This window comes from Drosophila persimilis, unplaced genomic scaffold (assembly GCF_003286085.1).
Source record: "Drosophila persimilis strain 14011-0111.01,24,50 unplaced genomic scaffold, DperRS2 tig00000000-arrow-pilon, whole genome shotgun sequence".
Lineage (NCBI taxonomy): Eukaryota > Metazoa > Arthropoda > Insecta > Diptera > Drosophilidae > Drosophila > Drosophila persimilis.
Genome location: NW_020825288.1, coordinates 26280245 through 26295806, shown reverse-complemented (window position 1 = coordinate 26295806; position 15562 = coordinate 26280245). Strand labels below are relative to the sequence as shown.

Below are 15562 nucleotides of genomic sequence, written 5' to 3'. Positions count from 1 at the left end.
ACGAGGCAAGACATCGCTGTTTTTAATTCGGATCCATTGCAGAAAGCTAATCAGTGGGACGGTCAGGCTGATGTCCAGGACTGATCGTGTTTTCAATCAAGTTTACTGGAGCCCACTCTTAAGTTTTCTGACATCCGTATCAGCTCCAAGCTGGGGAATACCCACCCATCCAAGTTACAACAACCATGCCAACAGGCTTACAACTTGGGAGATCGACCGATCTTGGGATGATGCTATTGGGCCCAAGCGACCGTCCTTAACTCAGTAGCTCAGTATTGATGGTCCTCGCACACAGTAAAAATATGTACATATGTAATACATGTAAGTCGGACAGTCACACAGATCGGATATTGACCTACACCATACAGCTGCCGTACCTATTACAAAGACCGATCGAAGAAGTTCGTCACTGTTTCTGGAATACCTCGGCTTCATAAAAATACCTATTTATCTGTAGTTATTCGTAGTCGGAAATATCCAAGTACATTTGTACGGTAGTAAAAGTTAAGAGAAATTTAAAAAAGAATGTAAAGCGCAAAAACAACGAATTCACGAGCTTCGTTTATTAAACTACTGATTTGTTAACAAATATTTTCAAAGAATAAGCTTTAGCTGTATTCATGTTTAATTACTTCAGCTTTGAGAACAGACTGTGTGCAACGCAGTGATCCAGTTCCGCAACATAGTCAAATAACTCTTCCATGCACGTCTCCGTGGTCTTGGATCGCCCGTTAACGCGATCATTGCACTCCTGGTATTTATTGTACAAGGACTCGATATGACCCTTTGATTGGCATTTTTCCTGATGTATTAAAAAAACCGTATATGTAATCGCATATGCAGTGCAAGAATTAACTCTTACCCTCAAGACTGCTTGGGGATCAACCAACTCCTCTTCATCGTCGGCCTTAACAACGGGCATTGTAAACAAACTTCTAAAGGCCATATTGTAGCTGTAATTGTTAAAAATGTCTGTAAATTCTATTGTAATTTTTTCATATACGTATGTAAGTAACACATAAACAAGATTGCAAGAAACTCAAATGAAAACCAGAAATATAACAGTGAAGACAAATATGGTCAATGAATTTTAAATCTATTTATATTATCCACTAAGTCACAAAACAACTTTAATATTAACCTTTTTCAGAAATTGTGAATACTTGAGTGATGCAACACGACGGACGATGACAGTGTGACCGCGGACTTATCGTTAAAATATACCTAAATACGTCACAAATTTCAAAATATACCGTAAATATACTGACGAATTCAAGTTCTATTCTACATATTCCAATTTTGATATTCCGTTGAATATTACTGGCTATCTAGAACTCTCAGCCCTGCCCAGATAATTTTATCCGATTCCATTCCATTCTATTTTAAATACTTGCTTTTATTGGATTTTGCGTAAACAAAAAAAAAATGATGCAACTAGACAATTTTTTTCCAAAGCAGCTCTGTGCCTATTATCTTGCTTTGTAGAAAAATAACAATGGTATCCCTGTAGAAGTTGTAACTCAAAACAATTACCCAACTAAAACTTTAGCCCTTCAGACCGTGATGCATTGCTTGCACGATTGTAGTGAAAAATGATTGAAATAGACTTATTTTAACTGAATAACATAATATATTTGATTGTTTCAAATGAACTTCAAATCATTTGATGCAAAAATATACTGTTCAGCTCAAGTTCTAAAGCGAAATGCATACTTATTAGGTGTCCCTAAAACCGGTGACGAATGTTTAAATTTCAATTAGCCAGGTTCCGGTTTTTACTTTCACAAAAATTCACCGTTTTAGTGCTCGCGTTTTCACATAACGCAAGATATCTTCGTGTTTTAAAACGTAAGAACTGTACAAATTTTCGTCGACGAAATGAAAAGAAAAGATTTTTTTATACAATAAAACCAGTCTTTATTGAAAAAAGGAAAAGAAATAGATGAATATTGATGCATTAACATAAATTTGACACCATTACCAGACCAATTTAGCATTTGCCCTCTTTATAAACTGGTCAGGACAATAACACTTTAACACGAATTAATCAATTGAGTAATTTTCTTGACTAATGCCTGCTATTAGACGATCAAACGTTTCATCGTTCTAGCCCCTTGTTGGCTCCGCGTATTCGAAGGGGGTTCTCTTGAGAGAATTACTCTGGTGGATGATCTTGGTGTTGTATTAGATGCCTAGTTAAGCTTCTCTGAACACATTTCTACCATGGTAAATAAGGCCATGGGCGTGCTTGGCTTTATAAAGAGGTGGTCAAAAGAATTTGACGACCCCACTAACAAAGACTCTATACCTCGCTAGTTTGTCCGATCTTAAAATACAGCTCCTGTGTATAGTGAATTTAGTACAAAGTACTCAGCCGGGATGCGGCTGAGGGACTGCCGTCTTACTCTAGTAGACTGCTATTAGTAAATCTCCCATCCTTTGTTAACCGTAGAAAAATGCTTGGTGTGTCTCATGCTCGGACTATAATTCCTTCAACTATATTACATCCACCACTTATTACCTTCCCCTTATGAATTTACTAATCCTCTTATACATTTCTCGTAACTAGTAATTTTAGTGGTATTTGTATTTTATTTGCATGCTTAGTTTTTTAGTAAGTTTAGTACTAATTTTCCTCGCATATTAGTCTAACTGCTATCTTTCCTGCATGTTCGCGCTCGGTTCTGCTAACGCAAGCGTCATGCGGCAGCGCCCCTCGGTCAGTTGGGCGGGAGGACGGGCTGCGTTTTGCCTGGGTTCTGCGCGTAACAACCTTCTTCTGGTGCTGAAATTGCATCGCCACTTGAAAGATGCAGTCATTGTATATCAACGTCCAGATACAAAAAAAAAAATTAGACAGAATGTCTGGTGTAACCTAATGCAAGACGAACGTGCAGAAGAAATTGAAAGGAGAAGGCACATCTTACACAAGTACGCTCATTGAAGTTTCAGCCAAATCGATCACGAAACCGAAAAGTGTTGTTGCTCTGACCAATTATATCCGAGCCAAAAATATATTCATATTCATTGACTAAATTGATTTTGATAATGCATCAAAATGTCATTTAGCAATAAGAAAAGTTTTGTTATAACAACGCCGTTGAAACGGAGAACTCTTGCTTTTAGTGAAAAGGGGAGCACCAATTTGTGTGATTTCCAAAGTAAATCGGAAAAGTTTTGCGCCTGATAGATTAGCTATAAAACGTAAAATTAAACACAGTTGATTTTGTCTTTTGATGGTGTGTGCATATTACTTCCTAAGAATGTAAGAAAGTATATCCATGTACAAATTTTATGGCATTCTTTGTAATTAAAACCAAGTTGTCTTGCATGAGCTGATTTAAATTGTTTAAATGTTGTTGATATATGGTCTCACAGTTTTCAAGTGTAGTGAAGTTAAGTCAAGTGTACATTTGTGACAACATACATCGATAAAACACGGTTGCATCCCTACGAGTACGAGGCCTCGTTTTCTGTGTATTTTTGCTTCGCATTTTATATTTTGAGTATTGTGCTGTTTAAGGATTTTCACAATTTGCTTAACCGATTGAGAACCAAGTAAAGAAAAAAGGACCTGCTATGCACAATTCCTTCAGAGAATAAAAAGAGCTATTTGAATGAAAAAAACACAATAAAACTGTGGAGCCTGCTATTCACCCTTTTCATAATTTTACAGACACGAACTGAAGCCGAGAGCCCGTAGGAAAGTAAAGCTGGCGCCTGCCGCGTTCTCAGCTGAGGCAATCCGACAGATCAGATACATTTGTGTGGTATGTTTTGTTATTTTGTTTGAAAACCATAACATTGCATTATTAACGAAAATGTTACGTGTTGACTCTGCTAAAAATATCGTATAATATTTTAGGAAGGTTCTGTGAACGTGGCGAGCGGCTATGTCCATAAAGACGGGCGACAGCGGTTCCAGCAACGGATATTTACGGACAATGCCCGAAAGCACGCGTTCGCTTATAAACGGCTCTGAATCGTTGGCTAACCAGACTCACTGTTTGATGCAAATGCAGAGCGACCGCGACATCAACACCTCCAACACGAGCAGTAACAATGCACTGGGCATATCGCAAACCAAAATGCACCGAAATTTTAAGCTACTAGCTGACCCGCAGCTAGTGAAATGTGGCGCCAAACTATATCGTTACGATGGCGTCGTACCGGGCGATCCTATATTTCCAACAATAACACCCAGGGATCCACGCAACCCTCTTATTCGCATTCGCACCAGACCCGTAGAGCCGCTGCTGTTGCTTATACCTAGGTAAGTTTTAAGAAGGCGCCTAGCTTCCAGGCAGAAACTAAGACTATATGCAGATTTGTGATCGATGCGGACTACGTGGGCACGCCACCTGCCATTGAAGTAACTGTGGTGAACCTAAACGACAACATCGATAAGCAGTTTCTCTCCAGCCTATTGGACAAGTGTGGAACATCAGACGAAATAAACATATACCATCATCCCACAACAAACAAGCACTTGGGTATTGCTCGTATTGTGTTTGAGAGCACGAAGGGTGCACGGCAGTTCGTTGAGAAGTACAATCAAAAGTCGGTGATGGGAAAGGTATGGAGGCTGTTTTTTTGTTTTTGCATCAACTGTATGTACCTTTTTGTTGCAGATCTTAAATGTGTTTTGCGATCCTTTTGGGGCGATTTTAAGGAAACATATTGAGACTTTAACAAATCCAGTTGCGCCGAAGCCAGTGTTGGGTGCCACCACCACAAAAGCTCCACCACATCCGGGCACTGCAGTGGGCTCACAGCCCGACTTGGCTGACTATAGCCACGATTACAGTGAGAAAAGCGCTGTGGATAATTTAAATAGTGCATACAGCTCTTTTCCAAAGAACTCTGACATCGGAGAACGAAGCCGGGATCGCAACTGGGAGCGGGATCGTGAGCGAGAGCGTGATCGTGACCGAGATCGAGATCGATATTACAAGGACAGCAGTCAACATTCCGCAGAGAGATCCTATGATCGTGATCGGGCAATGCGAGACAAGTACGGATCCTCTTTACGCCATGATCGGCATTTTTATCGCCGGCGGTCTCGAGATAAAAGTCCAGATCCCTCTCGAGATAGTCGGGATAGACTGTTCACTGGACGAGAACGTGATAGGGCTAGAGACCCTGATGCCAGGTCGCGGGACTATCACCGTTCAAAGGAACGCGATTATTTTCGAGAGCGAAATAGATCCCGCGACCACTCCCGTGATCGTTCGAGGGAAAAGAGAGATCTTCGGTTTAGTGTATCAAAGGAGCGGGACTACAGAGAGCGAGATCGTGATCGGGATCGGGATCGGTCGCCCGACAGAGATCGAAGAGATCGTGTGAGTATAAAGTATAAAAAGCGTTTCACCAGTCATGAATACGCGGAAACGGATATACACAGCTCTTCGTCCTCAAAAACCCATCAATATTATACTGCCGCCTCAGCATCTGGCTTGCCTGCTGGGAGCTATGCCTACAGCAGCCACGCTTACTCCATGACGGACAGTACTCAGTCCTGGTCAGAGCATAAGAGTTGGAATGCTCCGCAGCCTGATTTCCAACCAAAGCCAAAGCCACCCCCACCTCCACCTCCAGAGGAAGAGGAGAACTGGGACGACCCACCAGTTCTCCCACAAAAATTTGAACAACAAACTGTTTCACTCTTGGAATCAGCGAGCACAAAACTCCAATCACCGAAGGCGGGCACAGCTGTTGCGGAGCCAAACGCAGAAACAGAAAATGTCGACTTGGACACTCGAATAGCCCTCATATTTAAGGGAAAGACATTCGGAAATGCACCCCCATTTCTTCAGATGGACAGTAGCGACTCAGAAACGGACAAGGCAAAGCCTGAGGGAGGGGTTGAGGCTAATGAAACTCGCTCGCTTTCCGATTCAAATAATTCGGATAACAAGAAAAAGTGCGACAAGAAGATATCAGAACTGCAACAACCGCATGGGGCAAGCGATATATCAAGTGATGACGATATAATGGTGAAGAATAAGAGATGTAAACCCGGTTTTACACAATGTGAAAAGGACGATGACAACATGTCTCTGTCGAGTTTGTCATCTCACGAGGAATCCCCCACTGCACTAGCCAATACGGCCGATCGCGGCAACAAGAAACCTTTATCACCATATATGTATCCCAATTCCTCCAACCAGCATCCCTATTATTATCATCCTTCAGACTACGGGCATTATCCCTCCGGCATCTCGTCAAACCCCGTGTTGACAAGCCGCTATTTTTCAAACCCCGCCTATATGCAACCGGCCTACTTGGCTGGTGTTGGCGCTTTCAACTTGGATCCCTATGTCCAGACATATGGCTACCAGTATCCCCCTTCCGACCAGAACGACGAGATAAAAGAGAACGTGAAAAAGGTTATTAACTACATTGTAGAGGAGCTAAAGCAGATCTTAAAGCGCGATGTGAACAAGCGCATGATTGAGATAACCGCCTTTAAGAACTTTGAATCTTGGTGGGATGAACACACATTGAAGGCACGGTCCAAACCGTTGCCCGATTCGGTGGAGGGCATCACCAACTTAAGACAGAGTAGCGCGAACGCCAATTTGATGAAGGAAAATGCTGACTGTGAGAAGCCTCCCAACATGAATCAACTTACCAATACTCAAGTGGAAATGTCCGATTTTAAAAGCTTTTCAAGCATAGGCATAAGGGCAGCAATGCCCAAATTGCCATCATTTCGACGCATTTGCAAACATCCTAGTCCTATACCCAATCAAAGGATATCACTCGAAAGAGATCTGAGCGACCAAGAAGAAATGGTGCAACGTTCCGACTCTGAGAAAGAGGACTCGAATATGGGCGGCTTTGAGGCACCAGGATCGAATGCAAAGGACCGGGTATTGGATAGAGAAATGGCGACTATTCGACTGCCGTCACCTGAAATGCTTTCAAAACGAAAGGGAAGCGCGTCGAGCTTCTTTTCATCGTCCTCATCCTCTTCTAGCGAAGCAGAAAATGAAGTCAACGACGCTGCTGATGGTACAGAAAAGGAAAAAAGCAGCGATGATGATAGCTTTGACGACGATCATCCACCTAGAAATCTTAATCGAAAAAGCAGACTGATTAAGAAGAATAGGCGTGTGGCATTCAAGGAACCTGGAGATGATAATATTGAGAACATATATTCAGACTCTGAGGACGAGAAAAGGCACACAGATCGAATGCATGTTCAAAAACGGGGTCGAACGAAAAAGAAAAATATCTACTCCGACTCGGATGCCGACATTGAAAGTACTGCCGGAAGAGGTTTCTTGCCTGCGTTGCGAACAAAGGTAATTTCCACTATACCGTCTGATCTTGAGGACATTAGCAAAGACAGCAGCTTTGGATTGGACGAAGAGGACCCGGACGACAAAGTTGAAGCAGAACTAAAGACTATCCGAAAAATGGTGGATGAATCTCGACGATCTCTGACCCCTGTTCCACCGCCAGACTACAATGAAGAGCCAGTTGAGAAGTACGATGATACTGATCTCCGCAAGCCAGTTTATGAATACGATCGCATTTACAGCGACTCGGATGAAGAACGCGAGTATCAGGAAAAGAGACGTAGAAATACCGAGTACATGGCTCAGATAGAGCGCGAGTTTTTGGAAGAACAGCAGAAGAATAACCAAAACTCTTTCTCGGAAGGTCGTTCAATTTCGGAGCGTAAATTAGAAATTGTAAAGAAACCTAGTGGGGATATGGCAGATACTGTGGATGTTCCAGAGGTTCCACTGACCCCCGGCATTAACATTCTAGCTGAACTTGTAGATGAGATTAATAAACCGATTCTGGAAACTAACATCGAACAAAATGCAAGCAAAATTGCAGAAATTGATGGAAAATTGAAGAGTAATCTCAACAGCTCAGATGTGGTTGAGGCAACAACGATTTTAAACGGAGATGTTCAATCGTTCTCCAACACAAACACAAGCAAAAAGGGAACACAATCACCGGCTTCTTCAGATGGAGGCTCCAGCCAAGCGTCGCAAGCAAGTCAAGTAGCTCTCGAGCACTGCTACTCCTTGCCGCCACATGCGCAGTCTGCTTCCTTCACAGACGCCACCTCAGGTCGGCTTGGACTGGATGCCCAGAATAAGAATAGATTTGATGGACAGGAAAATGTGGCTGGTGGTAGCCAAATGCAAAGGCCAGGCCCAGGAAGACCGCGCAAGGATTCAACGCGACTGCAGAAGAAAAAGAAGGACTCAGTCCCTCGGCAGTCAAACGCAAAGAATAAAGTCGCTCCTATTACTGATGCATTGGCTGAACTGGCCCGTCAAACGGCCAACTTTGTTCCCTACGAGATGTACAAAGCTCGCGATCAAAACGAGGAAATGGTTATTTTGTACACTTTTTTAACGAAAGGTATCGACGCGGAGGACATCAAGTATATTAAGATGAGCTATATTGAGCATTTGCAGAAGGAGCCTTATGCGTAAGCTATTAATTTTATTTCGCTCAGGTATATTTTTGTTTAATCCGTAACCTTTTCTCTTCTCAGCATGTTCTTGAACAACACGCATTGGGTAGACCACTGCACAACAGATCGTGCATTTTGGCCACCGCCGCCGAAGAAGCGCAGAAAAGATGACGAATTGATGCGCCATAAGACAGGATGTGCTCGCACCGAAGGCTACTACAAGTTGGATGTACGAGAAAAGGCAAAGCACAAGTATCACCATGCAAAGGCCAACATAGATGATGCTGAAAATGAAGATCGTTGTGATGAGCCCACAGCACTCACGAATCACCACCATAACAAATTAATATCCAAAATGCAAGGCATTTCGCGAGAGGCGCGCTCCAACCAGCGACGACTTTTGACAGCCTTCGGATCTATGGGCGAATCAGAGCTTTTGAAATTTAACCAGCTCAAATTCCGAAAGAAACAACTCAAATTCGCAAAATCAGCCATACACGATTGGGGACTGTTTGCGATGGAGCCTATAGCAGCAGACGAAATGGTAATTGAATATGTCGGACAAATGATTCGACCGGTGGTGGCCGATTTACGAGAGACAAAATATGAGGCAATTGGAATTGGCAGTTCCTATCTGTTTCGAATCGACATGGAAACCATTATCGATGCCACCAAATGTGGAAATTTGGCCCGATTTATTAACCACAGCTGCAATGTAAGTATCGCTTGTTCTGTTCTTTTCTGCAATTACGAACACAAAATAATATACACACATTATTTCTCCAACTTTTAATTGCAGCCGAACTGCTATGCAAAAGTCATTACAATAGAGTCTGAAAAAAAGATAGTCATATATTCAAAGCAACCTATTGGGGTCAATGAGGAAATAACATACGATTATAAATTTCCTTTGGAGGATGAAAAAATTCCATGTCTGTGTGGCGCTCAAGGCTGCCGGGGCACGCTCAACTAAAGATGACATACATAATTTTAGGCTTCAGAAGAGTCTATGTTGGGTTGTTCTATTCACACATGTAAATTAGGTTGATATTCAATATCCGAAGTAGATGTATATGTATGTACATATAAACATAACTTATTTGCTTAATCTACCTACAAAGTAGACATTTAGAAGTAACTGCAGATACAGATTTTAAAGAACTACAAATTAATTATAGCTTGACCTAACTTGTAGATGTCGGCTTAGTTTTTATTTATATTTTCATTTTCCTGTGGTGAGTTTTCTTTCGCTAAAATGTTGCAAAAATAAATCAATTTATATTTTACTAAGCCATAAACTAAGAAATAAGTTAAGTCCTGCAATGTAAATACATCGCCGATGCTCGTCATCATTAGTATCCGTACATACAGATACATTTGTGACTATGTATACAGTTTACAAGCGAAATGCATTCAAGGTGTTATGCTGTTATGTGAATAAATTAAACGCATATGCAAAGCAAATATGATCTTCAAATATTTTTATTACTGGACTTGAGTGTTATTTGCATATCAAGTTGAGCTTGAGCAATGTTCTCCAGAGCAGACTGAATTTTCTCAAGCAAAAGCTCTCCTTTTTGAACCACTTTCTCAAGGTCAAGAGCGGTCTCTTGATTTTCCATTTCTAGCCTCTTGAGACTTGAGTTTTGGAGTTCAATCGAGCTGTCTTCATTTGGCAACGACTCAATCAATGTGTCAATATCTTTGGCGCATCGTGCAATTAGCTGTGCGAATAGCTGAGCATAGTCCTCCTGGGGCTGACTTGGGTTCGGCGTTTGTGACCCTGTGCGGTCGAAATTTCCAAATTTACTGGGATAAGATGTCTGTTGGATTACACCTATGGCGTTGCAAAAATGCTCGGCCTGCTGAACGTACAAATAAATACATTAATAAATACAATTGGGATAACTAAACTATAAAGCTTACTTGGTTTACGGTATCCTGTAGCTGCGTTAGCCTGTCTGCCATCGTTGCGTATGTTGCAACTTCTAAAAGTTTTTGTTTATATATTTTAGGAAAAACAATGGCAGCAGTGTGACCTCGGATTTATCGTTAAAATATACGGTCTCACCCTCCGAAATATACCTAAACTACGTCACAAATCTCTAAATATACCGTAAATATACTGACGAATTATTTGTATTCAAGTTGCATCACATTCCTCGCTTTGGATATTCCGTGGAATATAACTAGCTTTATATCTCTCATATAAGCCCCATGGAAGCGCCAGTGTGAAAACCTCCGTTATCCATTTTTTGACATGCCTTTTTTCTGACATTTTTTAAAAAATTGAGATTTTGATGGAAAATTATCAGCAATTCGATTCTGGTTACGAATTAGTATTCGATGTGGCCTGGGACATGGCTCTAAAAGGTATTTCTACACGGTTTTTACATTTTTGCATTGGACAAGAGGGTGAGTCCATAGCGCGTCTTAATATATACTGAAAAATACTGGAAAAAACTATGAAAAGTAAAAAAATTGCAAGGTGTATGAGTTAGACGTGGTGGCAAGAAAACAAGAAAATCCAATAAAGTATTTGGTCTGACGGTCTGGGATGTTTCTAAATCGCAGGTTTCTATGCGATATTTAGCCGATGGTTTTCAACTGCAACCCTAAAAAGCAATGAATGGCAATAAAAAAATAGTTCGCGCCTAAACATATTTCAAATCGTTATTGGAATTTTAAATCGTTGAAGACTAAATAAAGAAATACAACAGACACAGTACAAAATGGAGAGACTAGAAATTAATGGTATATAATAAGTAAACATATCTTTTTTTTTACGAATAGTCGATGTGGACTGCATAAATGGGAAATCCCGCCATAAACATTTGGCGAAGAGTACTGCGTATTTGCGGGGGACCCGAAACAATTCAACCGGGACAGATCCAACTGCGGCTCTAGTATTATTTCTGCGGATTAAGCGGATTAAACTGTACAATCTTCTGAAGATTGTTGGAAAAATGCTTGAAATCCAGAAGGAGCAGTTACAGGATGAGCACCAGGAAACAACGCGTGATATACTCCAGCAAATTGCGAGGAGCCAATGCCAAAACAACTTCCAAACAGAGCTGATGCAATTTTTAAGGTAGTCCAAAAACTAACGTTTATTTTACTTATATGAATTGTTTTATTATAGCTTACAAAATTGCCAATAAAATTTCAACGGACGGAAAAGGAAATAGACGGAGGATAGAAGGAGTGCAAGAATTAACAATCAAACATCGTCGTTGTTCCATTTTTATACCCGATACTCAAATTAGTATATTAGATTTGTGGTAAAAGTGGATGTGTGTAACGTCCAGAAGGAATCGTTTCCGACCCCATAAAGTATATATATTCTTGATCAGCATCAATAGCCGAGTCGATTGAGCCCTGTCTGTCTGTCTGTCCGTCCGTCCGTCCGTCTGTCCGTCCCTATCAGCGCCTAGTGCTCAAAGACTATAGGAGCTAGAGCAACGACGTTTTATATCCGGAAAACTGAAAACTCAGAATCGTAGAGAACGACTATATGTTCTAGAGTGTAACATCTGATCATATAATTATTATAGCCAGAATCAAGAAAACAATTTTATTCTTTCTCGCTCTTTCTCTCTCTAACACAGGTTTCATGGTCGGTTTTGCCAATTGCAAAATGTGAGTTCAAGGATCTCAGAACCTACAAGAGCCAGAGCACTCAAATTTCGTATCCACACTCCTGTGATGTCGGACCTTGACCGTTTGGTCTAAAAATTTCGCCACACCCCCTTCCGCCCTCGCAAAAGAAGGACGAAAATCTGTTGAATCCACAATATTGCAGATTCGAGAAAACTAAAAATGCAAAATCATACATAATGACCATATCTATCAGATTGCTGAGTCTGGATCATGATTAATATTATTTTATAATAAATAAATATAAATTAAATAATAATAAAATTGTTATATAATATTTAAGAATAATAAGTTGATACAATGTGGTGAATGGATTCAAGCATAAGACCCTGAACGGTTCCTCCATGGCAGAACTAGATCTACAAATCAGAAGGAAGAATGGATGGATTTCTAGTCGATCTAATAGGGTGAATGAATAATATAGATTTTGTGGCTCAACAAGTAGTGATATCTATTTATTTATTTATTAAATTAAGAATTATCTGCTAATAATGGTACTTAATTACAAAAGGAGGAAAAAAGAGAAGTTAAAAGTTAGTTGAATTTAAATGATTATAAATATTGCATGCAATTAGTCTAATGGACAATTCAGGGGATAAGGAATGACAGAGGAAGTTATAATTATGGCATATAACCCTAAAAGGTTCATGTTCGGCATAATTTGACCTACATATGGGTAAAAGGATTGGCCTAAAAGTACGGCTAGGTCTAGATGGGACGGCCAAGTCACCGGTAGGGTGACAAGATTCTTCCCGAGTCCCAGTTAAAGTTATGAAGGGCAAAAATTAAATATTGCTTTTGCACGGATTCAATAACAACCTGCTGCTCTTTATACTGCCGGCTCTATGATGGTAACAATTGCATCCTAGCTAATGCCTATACAGGGACTATACACAAGTGCAATATTCTACAATTGGACGAACAAGTAAGACAAAGAGAGCCTGCGTTATATGTACATACATATAAATTTCTTTGACCACCTCGATTCAGGGAACTGATGTTGTGCGTCATGCAATCGTCGACATGGAGGAACAGGATGACGGTTAAATTACCACCCTCGCTTGCTTCATTAAGTGTGGCGGCGAGATCATAACATTAACATTTTCTATCGGTAAGCAAGACTAAACTGTCGTACTCCTATGAAACCATGCTTATCTAATGTCTCATTGAACCACCGAACCACTCTTGTGTCGCTTGAGAGAAAACAGAGTCGAATTATCGTACATACTATTTTTATTTTAAACAAAGAGAAACAAGAGCTCCTTTACTGCTTAAAAATAAATAAATAAATAGAGAAACATACCAAAAGAGTTTCTCCCTGCTGTATTATAGTATTTGAACTGAACCCATCTCTAGCCTCCAAGAAAGTGTCGTTGGACTGCTCGTTGATTGCCTGTCAGCTGATTTTATAGATTACAAAAAGTCTTCCTTCTCAGTTGCGAATTTCTTAGCAACAAAATGTTGTGGTTACGCCATTCTGGCCCTTGCGGTGCTCGATTTGGAAATTTGAGGGAAAATAATCGTATCGTGCCGAGTTGCTCGGTGGCCTGCCCGTGCACATCTCTAGGGTATACCTAACCTACATATGTAACAAAAACAAAAACCTTCCCCATGGCTGCATGTTGGTTTATATCATCACTTGCGTTCCCAACCATGACCAGTCGCAATGTGTCAGGCACAACTCTTCTTAAAACTCCTACGAAGTTCAAGCCAACGACAAAGCCACACTCCGCACACTGCTCATCAGTTGCGTGCAAAATTTCTCCAAACCAGTTTTTTTTTTAAATGATAACAAGTTTGCGGAGACGTCGAATGTAATGGTACTTTTTGAAAAAGAAAGACAAACTTATGTCAAAATCGGTTTTACCAATATTGGACATCAAGATACGAGTTTTATTATTATTATTATTAAATAAATCTATAATGCCATATTCTTTTAATCCTAGGATTATACCTACTTTCGTCGAAAGAGCTCGCCTAGATATTTTGGACCCCAACGAGTATTAACATACAAAGTTGTCGGATAAGAAGAAGACGTCTTTTGTACGTCTTCATATTTTCGCTTCGCTGCAAACGAAGAGCCGAAAAAGACAGCGGTGAGAAACTCGGTTGCTGACTTTATTTCAGTATTCAGTTGGTAACGGGAAAGTCGGTTGGTGTGTCTTTTTGTAAAGCGAGTGAAAGACTAGTGAAACGCCCGTTTTTTCTACTTCGAAATAAATAATAAAAGGAATATTGTTTATATATTAATATCTAATGTCTTTTACTCATTAACTTTTAAAAGTTGAATATATAGATCGAGTATGTATGCATTCAAATTACTAAGACTTTTTCGGTTGGTGTTAGAGTGTTGAATAGACATCCATCCATACAGTGTTTTTGTGATGCATGGGTGAAAGTAAAAATGAAAAGAGAATTCGTTTTAGTATTTGGTAGCCAGATCTGGTTTAAGAAGATTTTACTCGTGTACAGAATGAACGAAAACATGTTTTGGGGTTTTTTATTTTTGATGCCAAAAACGGAAATGAAATTCTTAGTGGTAAAACTGGTCTGGGATCTCTTTTCACAAACAGTAATGTGCAAACTTTCATCATACCCACACGCACATTATGTTTTTTTTGAAATTGTTAAACGCCCAAATTGATAAAGGGTTCTAAAGGTGATACCAAGGGTCTTAAAGACACCGCATTGGGAGGAATATACATACATATATAGCATTTTACATATCCACCGATTTAACAGAAATTTCCATATCGTGCCGTCTTATGGTAATTTTTTCCCTTGTCTTTGTATTTATTTTGTGAATATCGTATGGATAACAAAAAGACGTGATTTCGTGCATGCTAAAAGTGGAGCTGATGGCAATAATTTAGCACTTCCGACTGCCTCTTAATCCCACAAAAAAAAACCAGTTCTTTCAATGTTTCGGGAGGGGAAGCATTTTCGTGTGTTAAGGTAGAGGTAGAGGAATGTTTTGTGATATCGACCAGGTGAATGTAATGCACAGAAGAAATCATCACATACACGAGAGTTTTCTGGAGCATCAACATCCCTAATCGGGACAATCCCTCAAGACTTACAAAACTTAGAAACAAAAATTATAAATTTTGGGTCTACTGCGGCCATAGGAACAAAAGATTTCCATGGTTATTAAAAGCTTCGGTCTTAAAGTCGGCATTCCTTTCTAGTTTTTCTAGTATCATAGAGATAAAAAGCTAAAAATGTGTGAAATGGATTTTGCACATACCTTTTGTGGTCGGAGATTCGTCATTCTGTGCGTTACTCTTAGTTATGTATATGTGTTTATATTATCTTTTTCGAGGGTATAAACAAATCAGTTAAAATCAGAAAATCGGAAGTTCACGTACCGTACGCTACAAAGGAACATAATTGGTTAATTGTTGTGTTTTTAGTCGATCTAAATATTATTTATACTTATATATTTATACTTTCCAGCAA

General features: G+C 40.0%; 3 protein-coding genes across 4 annotated transcripts; 1 reads left to right on the top strand and 2 right to left on the bottom strand.

Moving 5' to 3' along the window:
- Nucleotides 1–528: 528 nt before the first annotated feature.
- On the bottom strand, nt 529–1160 carry LOC6594369 (cytochrome b-c1 complex subunit 6, mitochondrial). Its single transcript, XM_002019301.2, has 3 exons — nt 1142–1160; nt 863–953; nt 529–802 (listed from the first exon to the last, which is right to left on the bottom strand). The coding sequence occupies exons 2-3, from the start codon at nt 944–946 to the stop codon at nt 629–631; spliced, it is 258 nt and encodes an 85-aa protein (XP_002019337.2). The 5' UTR covers nt 947–953; nt 1142–1160; the 3' UTR covers nt 529–628.
- A 2340-nt stretch (nt 1161–3500) lies between these two features.
- Nucleotides 3501–9910, top strand: LOC6594368 (histone-lysine N-methyltransferase SETD1). The gene is made up of 7 exons (XM_002019300.2): nt 3501–3558; nt 3677–3770; nt 3866–4273; nt 4327–4576; nt 4632–8461; nt 8528–9161; nt 9246–9910. The coding sequence occupies exons 3-7, from the start codon at nt 3894–3896 to the stop codon at nt 9417–9419; spliced, it is 5268 nt and encodes a 1755-aa protein (XP_002019336.2). The 5' UTR covers nt 3501–3558; nt 3677–3770; nt 3866–3893; the 3' UTR covers nt 9420–9910.
- LOC6594367 (mediator of RNA polymerase II transcription subunit 21) lies at nt 9911–10459 on the bottom strand. 2 transcript variants are annotated; one of them, XM_002019299.2, is made up of 2 exons: nt 10373–10459; nt 9911–10311 (listed from the first exon to the last, which is right to left on the bottom strand). In XM_002019299.2, the coding sequence occupies exons 1-2, from the start codon at nt 10412–10414 to the stop codon at nt 9919–9921; spliced, it is 435 nt and encodes a 144-aa protein (XP_002019335.1). In that variant the 5' UTR covers nt 10415–10459; the 3' UTR covers nt 9911–9918. The 2 variants fall into 2 exon arrangements, with proteins under 2 accessions (XP_002019335.1, XP_026842200.1); XM_026986399.1 differs by having other exon boundaries at nt 9911–10308; nt 10373–10458.
- Between the last annotated feature and the right edge of the window lie 5103 nt (nt 10460–15562).

Bases quoted from the DNA above. Each gene is read 5' to 3' on its own strand.
- LOC6594369 (XM_002019301.2), bottom strand. From the start codon at position 946: ATGGCCTTTAGAAGTTTGTTTACAATGCCCGTTGTTAAGGCCGACGAT. The intron at 803-862 runs GTAAGAGTTAAT...TTAATACATCAG, and splicing joins ATCCCCAAGCAGTCTTGAGG to GAAAAATGCCAATCAAAGGG.
- LOC6594368 (XM_002019300.2), top strand. From the start codon at position 3,894: ATGTCCATAAAGACGGGCGACAGCGGTTCCAGCAACGGATATTTACGG. The intron at 4,577-4,631 runs GTATGGAGGCTG...TTTTTGTTGCAG, and splicing joins AAAAGTCGGTGATGGGAAAG to ATCTTAAATGTGTTTTGCGA. The intron at 8,462-8,527 runs GTAAGCTATTAA...TTCTCTTCTCAG, and splicing joins TTGCAGAAGGAGCCTTATGC to CATGTTCTTGAACAACACGC.
- LOC6594367 (XM_002019299.2), bottom strand. From the start codon at position 10,414: ATGGCAGACAGGCTAACGCAGCTACAGGATACCGTAAACCAA. The intron at 10,312-10,372 runs GTAAGCTTTATA...TTGTACGTTCAG, and splicing joins TACAGGATACCGTAAACCAA to CAGGCCGAGCATTTTTGCAA.